Source organism: Saprolegnia parasitica (genome assembly GCF_000151545.1).
Source record: "Saprolegnia parasitica CBS 223.65 unplaced genomic scaffold supercont2.549, whole genome shotgun sequence".
In the NCBI taxonomy this organism is placed as follows: Eukaryota; Oomycota; class Saprolegniomycetes; order Saprolegniales; family Saprolegniaceae; genus Saprolegnia; species Saprolegnia parasitica.
The window spans coordinates 1-5,497 of record NW_012156943.1 but is presented as its reverse complement, the minus strand read 5'-3'; the positions used below and the strand labels follow the sequence as shown (position 1 = coordinate 5,497).

Below are 5,497 nucleotides of genomic sequence, written 5' to 3'. Positions count from 1 at the left end.
CTGAATGTCTTCTTGCAGACCAATTTGGTACTGGTTGGCGTACTGCAGCACAAAAGACGAAAGGCCTGCGTTCGACCAGACTCGGACTTCGTCGTGCACATCCAGCATCTGGTGCGACGCCACGTACGCGAGAAAGGCGGGGCCGTCCGCGAACTCGGCGATGCCGTTCCCGATCCGTTGCATGAACAAGCCTTGGGTGGACGCATTCCACGCTTGAAACTCAATGTTGCGCAGCACCGACTCGAGGTAGACGGCGCCATTCGATGCGTACCGATCCCGGCACCGAACTTGTCGAGCAAGCGTTGATGCCATGGCCCAGCGCCGGTCCCAGTCGACATAGCAGTATTGCGCGAGCATGTAGACAACATTGACCGTGTCGAGGTGGCGTAAGCCGGCGACCGCACTCTCGAGCGTCGTGAGCTCTTGGTACATGAGGAGGCGCGGGTAGGCGTAGCTGACGCCGACACTGTCGTGCGTCGAGAGACGAGACGACGTCGCCAAAAGGTCGAGCGGCGACGCAGACGTGAGCGATAGCTGCAGGTTGAGTGTGTTGCTTAGCACCGTCGACGTCGAGGCAAAGTCAACCCAAAAGAAGTCGTTGGCAAGATACGGAGACATGGCCGCGAGTGCGTAGCAGCCGAGACCAACTGCAGCAAGGACGTAGCCAATGCCACCGAGGTCCCTGCGAGATGATGTTGCGGTAGCGTCAGTGAGATCCCACGCTCGTGGGAGCAGCCCACTTGCGATCGCGTCGCTTGGGCGGACTCTGGTTGCCATGGATTTCTCGTCTTGCTTTATGGAGAAAACAGTTGAAACGGATCTGCCAACTCAAGGCATTCTGCCCTAGCGTACTAGAGCCGAGTCGTACAGCAGCATAATACCGAGTCGTCGTCAGGGTCGATAGCACACTAGATAGTGCGGCTCTGACTCCAGATTTCGCGAGCTGAAGAAGCAATTCCATGCATGTATTCATGATGCTTCAACGTCGATGACGTTGAAAGATTGCCAATGTGACCGCTTTTCATCTCATGTCACGTCGTCAAAACTCGAATAGTATGTTGCAGTTTAACTATCGCAACGCCGCACCACGATGGCCCTGCACGTATTCATGATGCATCAACCTCGGTGACGCAGCGACGTGTCATCTAGATTGCAAGCGCTACGACGGTTCGTGGAAACATTGTTTGGATTTTTTCCCCAAAAACACCCATTTTCTTGCTGTCTGTGTTGAACAGGTCCCGTACGGGGTGAGCTGGTAGCAACTTTAGAATGCGAAGCGCTGTCTAACGGTATGCGTCGACAGCGCTTACTGCAGTCTTTAATGTGGCATCGCATCTCGGTCACCTAGCTCTTCCAGAGCATCTTTGACGCCTTCGTCATGAGTCGAGTTGGCCTCCGTCGATGAGGTCCGTACGAGGCGGAAGAGCTCCGCCTTCTACACCGTTCGTGGCTTCACCTGCTTCCCATGAGGCCTCATGGTACGAGAAGGCGTCCTTGCCATGACCGCGCGCTTTGGCTGTCCGGATATTCAACGCCCGCTGAGAGGCTCTATTATGTGCGGCTGCAAGCGGAGCAATATACCCCGATAAGTACGTACCTTGCACTCAATGTGCACAAAATTAAGTATAATGTCCAACACATAACAGGGACTACAAAATCGCATTTGACAGGACATACTTCGCGCGATGCGATTGGCTGGCACCAATGAAACGCAGTTTCATTTGTCAAAATAGATCGATATATAACCAATGGGATTTATATCCGGATATCACCCGCCGCCGCTGGATTGCGACCGTCGAAAGATATCAAAAGGTTGGGGCCGTGAAGCGGCGCCGTACCAGTTCCATCGGCAACCCAACGACCCAGCATGGCCGGCCGAGCGCCCCCGAACCGCGCACCGCCCAACGCCCCGAACGGGTTCCCAGACATGAACATGCTGCAAGCCATGTCAACCAAGCGCAACGCTCCGTCGACAAGCTCAACAGGCTCAACGACAAGAAGCGGAACGGCGACACCCACATTAGCGACGACGACGACAATGCGTCCGATGACGAAGACACGTATGACGACGACGGCAACGTCAACGAGCGCCTCGACATGTTTGGCAACCCGATGCCCCGGTCCACGCGCCGCAAGCCGGCGTCGGCGGCGCGCCTCGAGCTGCGTCTCAAGCAAATGTTTGTGCCCCGGCGCTGCGAAGTGGTCGACTGCGACCTCGACGGCGCCGACGTCAAGCCGTGCGGCAAGTGTCGCTGCGTCTTCTACTGCGGCCGCGACCACCAGCGCCAAGACTGGGCCCGCCACAAGATCGACTGCAAGCACATTGCGAGCATCGGCGTCTCGGGCATCCCGTACGACGAAGACGAGGAGCTCGAGAAGTTTCCATTCGACGTGTTCCCGGTCGTCAACTCAACGGTCGACACGTGCTTTGTCTGCGGCGCCGGCGAGAGCGAGGTGCACTTGGGCGTCACCGAGTGCTGCGGCCTCGTCGTCTGCGACAATGAGCACGAGTACCTCATGGGCAGCTACAGCCGCAAGCACTGCTGGCGGTCCCACGGAAAGTACGTCACGCCGCTCGTCTCGCCGACGTGCCACCCTTTTGCTGCAACGTAGGTACACGACGTGCGGCTACCACAAGACGCAGGGCCACAGACACCCGGACTGGCGCACGTGCCCGCACATGGAGTGCCTGAAGCAGCGCGAGAACCGGTCGGACCCGCGCGGCGGCGGCGGCGGGCGGAGCTGGTACGCGACCAACGGCTTCAACGCGACGCCGATGCTCGCGTCCGACATTCCCAAAGGCAGCATGCTCACCGGCAAGTGCGCGGCGTGCCCGCGGCGCATCGCCGACGGCTGGGACAACGTGGCGATGACCAAGAACGGGACGCTGTGCACTGTCTGCGGCAAAGTGCCGCCTGGCGCGCCCCCGGGCGGCGTGTCATTCCAACTGCACTAGGCGGTGCTAGATCCTCGAGCCTCTCGACGACCTCCATCCGACTATCCAACCATCCAACTATCCCACTATCCAACCGTCCAACAACCACCAAAATTCAAAACCACAAACACAATATCGGGACAAGCACGCGTACCGAGTCGCCGTGCTTTCTTACGGGTGCTCCATGATGCCACGAGTCTTTGTCTCGGGCAGCCACTTGTAAAAGACGACCAAGCAGATCGCGTACGTCAAGCCGTAGCCGCCAAAGGTCGCGCCGACACCAATGCCCTCAAAGAGCGAGAGCATGGTGCCGTTGATGAGCAGCGAGAACGCCGACATGGCAAACGTGCAGTAGCTCATGTAGCGCGCGCGGACCGCGCCGTGGCCAAACATCTCGGACACAATCAGAACAAAGAGGAGGCCCGGGCCGCACGTTTGAAAGACGACGAGCGTCGCAAGCGCCAGAATGAGCACGTTCGAAGCCGCCGAGTGCGGCGTGTCGATCGCGGGCACAAATTTAAAGAGCACAAAGCACGCGAGGAAGGCGACGACGACGACCGTGTGGGTCACGAGGTAGATCTGGCGCCGCGAGTACTTGGTGACGAGGAACACCATGGCGACAACGACTGCCAGCACCGAGAGGAGGCAAAAGCCCATGCCCACGACGTTCGAGTCATGGCGCGAGAACGACGCTGACGACTTCGACACAATCTGCGGCCCGTAAAAAAGCGACGCGTCGATCGAGTTGTTGGAGTACGCGAGGAGGATACCAATCCAGAGCTCCCGCACCGAATGCGGGCTCCCAGCATCCGGCGTCAGCGGCGTCGCATCGTCCGCGTCCAATCGCGCCTCGAGCGCGGTCGTCGCGGCGACGTCGTTCTTGTAGCCGCGCCACGCCTGGCTCTCCTTGAAGAGACCTGTGAGAAAGCTCGTCGCAATGCAGGCCGCAGGCAGACAGCCCAGCAGCATCGTGAGGAGCCAGCTCTCCGAGAGCAAAATCACAGCGTACGGCAGGACGGTGCCCGAGAGCACGCTAGCGAGACGAGTCGAGACGACGATACAAGAAAAGTCAGCAGCGTGTACCCGAGTTGATAAAAGGCAACGGCCATGCCACGCGTCGCCGTGTCCGTGCCCTCGGCAATGTACATGGGCAAAATCAGGATCGAGAGCCCGTTGCCAACGCCGGTGCACAGCCGCCAAAAGAGGAACGCGCCAAAGTGACTGTGCCACGCAACCGACCCGACGGCGCCAAGCATCGTCATGGCGCACGCGAGCAGGGCGACCTTGCGCCGGCCAAAGCTGTCGGCGAGCCGCCCGCCGATCAGCATGGCGGCCGCGTCACTCAGCGTCGCGGATGCACTCGCCATCTCTTGATGCGACGTCGAGAGGTTCTATAAGAGAGCGCATATGAGCTGCCCGTCGATGTAGCATGGTGCGTACGAGGCTGTCGGTGATGTAGGGCAGCGACGGCGCAATGCTATTCCATGGCGGTGCGTGAGCGGCTGGAGCGTTGGCAGAGGATGTGGCGCGTCTACCTGACGTTGTAGCCGTAGATCATGCCACCGATGAGGCTGAAGGCGAACCATAGCGGCGGCGCAAGATGGTACTTGTGCATGGCGGGCGACGAGAGTAAGTGTTGGCGCTCGCTGCTCATCGTCGTCGCGCCTTACCTGGGTGATGGCGGGCAACCACAATACGAACTGCATTTCAGCCAATGGCCTCACGCGCGAGCTGTTGACACGACGGTATTTTAGCCAATCACTGATGCGATTTTAAGGCTGGCCTTTCCGTGTTGGTTTCAAGTTGGGTATCTTTGCGCATCAACACGCCACGCAGACAGGTCGATATCCATGCGCATGATAGTGTAGTATTCAAGGTGCATTTACAGCCGCTTGCGCAGCACGTACGCGATCGCTGGCAGCAGCACCAAGGCGGCGCCGGCCACAAGGAGCGACGTCGGGACGCCGTTGGTGGCCGGCGGCGTTGGAATGCCCCGCGTCGACGCCTTCTTGCCCGCGCCGCTCTTGGGCGAGCGGGACGTGGCACCGAGGTCTTCGATATCGCGCTGGACCGGCTTCTACACGCATGGATACATCGTCGGAGGCCACCGCAAGAGAATCGCCTACCTTGTTGGTCTTGGGGAGCGCGTCGTCGAGCTTCTTGACTGCGAGCTGGCCGCACGCGCCGTCAATGTCCATGCCATGGTTCTCACGCACCGTGACCTTGATGTTGTACTCCGTGCGGAGGATGCCGTGGAAGGCCATGATCTCTTCCTTCGTCGGCGACTGATACTCGGCGTCGACATCGGTCGCATTGTACGGGATCAAGTTGACGTGCTACCCATCATGTCCATCAAACTGATGGCGCAGCGTGCCAAGTGCGTACCACCGACCGACCGGCAAGCAGCCGACCGAGGTCGTGCGCGGTCTCGAGCGCGTCGTTGACGCCGCGCAGCATGATGTATTCCATCATGACCATGCGGTTCTCGCGGTCCTTGAGGTGGTCGTCGATGGCTGCCATGAGCTTATCGAGTGGGTATGCCCTTGGCCGTCGGTACAATCT

General features: G+C 59.5%; 4 protein-coding genes across 4 annotated transcripts; 1 reads left to right on the top strand and 3 right to left on the bottom strand.

Moving 5' to 3' along the window:
* Nucleotides 1-31: 31 nt before the first annotated feature.
* Nucleotides 32-618, bottom strand: SPRG_17380 (hypothetical protein; the record flags this gene model as incomplete). Its single annotated transcript, XM_012356691.1, has 1 exon — nucleotides 32-618. A coding segment is annotated over one exon (587 nt), but the record flags the coding sequence as incomplete, so codon positions are not given.
* Nucleotides 619-1,867: 1,249 nt separating this feature from the next.
* Nucleotides 1,868-3,009, top strand: SPRG_17379 (hypothetical protein; the record flags this gene model as incomplete). Its single annotated transcript, XM_012356690.1, has 3 exons — nucleotides 1,868-1,947; nucleotides 1,986-2,561; nucleotides 2,614-3,009. The coding sequence occupies 3 exons, from the start codon at nucleotides 1,868-1,870 to the stop codon at nucleotides 2,954-2,956; spliced, it is 999 nt and encodes a 332-aa protein (XP_012212080.1). The 3' UTR covers nucleotides 2,957-3,009.
* A 48-nt stretch (nucleotides 3,010-3,057) lies between these two features.
* Nucleotides 3,058-4,589, bottom strand: SPRG_17378 (hypothetical protein; the record flags this gene model as incomplete). The annotated part of the gene is made up of 4 exons (XM_012356689.1): nucleotides 3,058-3,968; nucleotides 4,019-4,326; nucleotides 4,376-4,412; nucleotides 4,471-4,589. 4 exons carry the CDS (start codon nucleotides 4,587-4,589, stop codon nucleotides 3,107-3,109), a joined length of 1,326 nt encoding a protein of 441 aa, XP_012212079.1. The 3' UTR covers nucleotides 3,058-3,106.
* A 228-nt stretch (nucleotides 4,590-4,817) lies between these two features.
* On the bottom strand, nucleotides 4,818-5,455 carry SPRG_17377 (hypothetical protein; the record flags this gene model as incomplete). The annotated part of the gene is made up of 3 exons (XM_012356688.1): nucleotides 4,818-5,012; nucleotides 5,062-5,271; nucleotides 5,321-5,455. The coding sequence occupies 3 exons, from the start codon at nucleotides 5,453-5,455 to the stop codon at nucleotides 4,818-4,820; spliced, it is 540 nt and encodes a 179-aa protein (XP_012212078.1).
* Nucleotides 5,456-5,497: the final 42 nt, after the last annotated feature.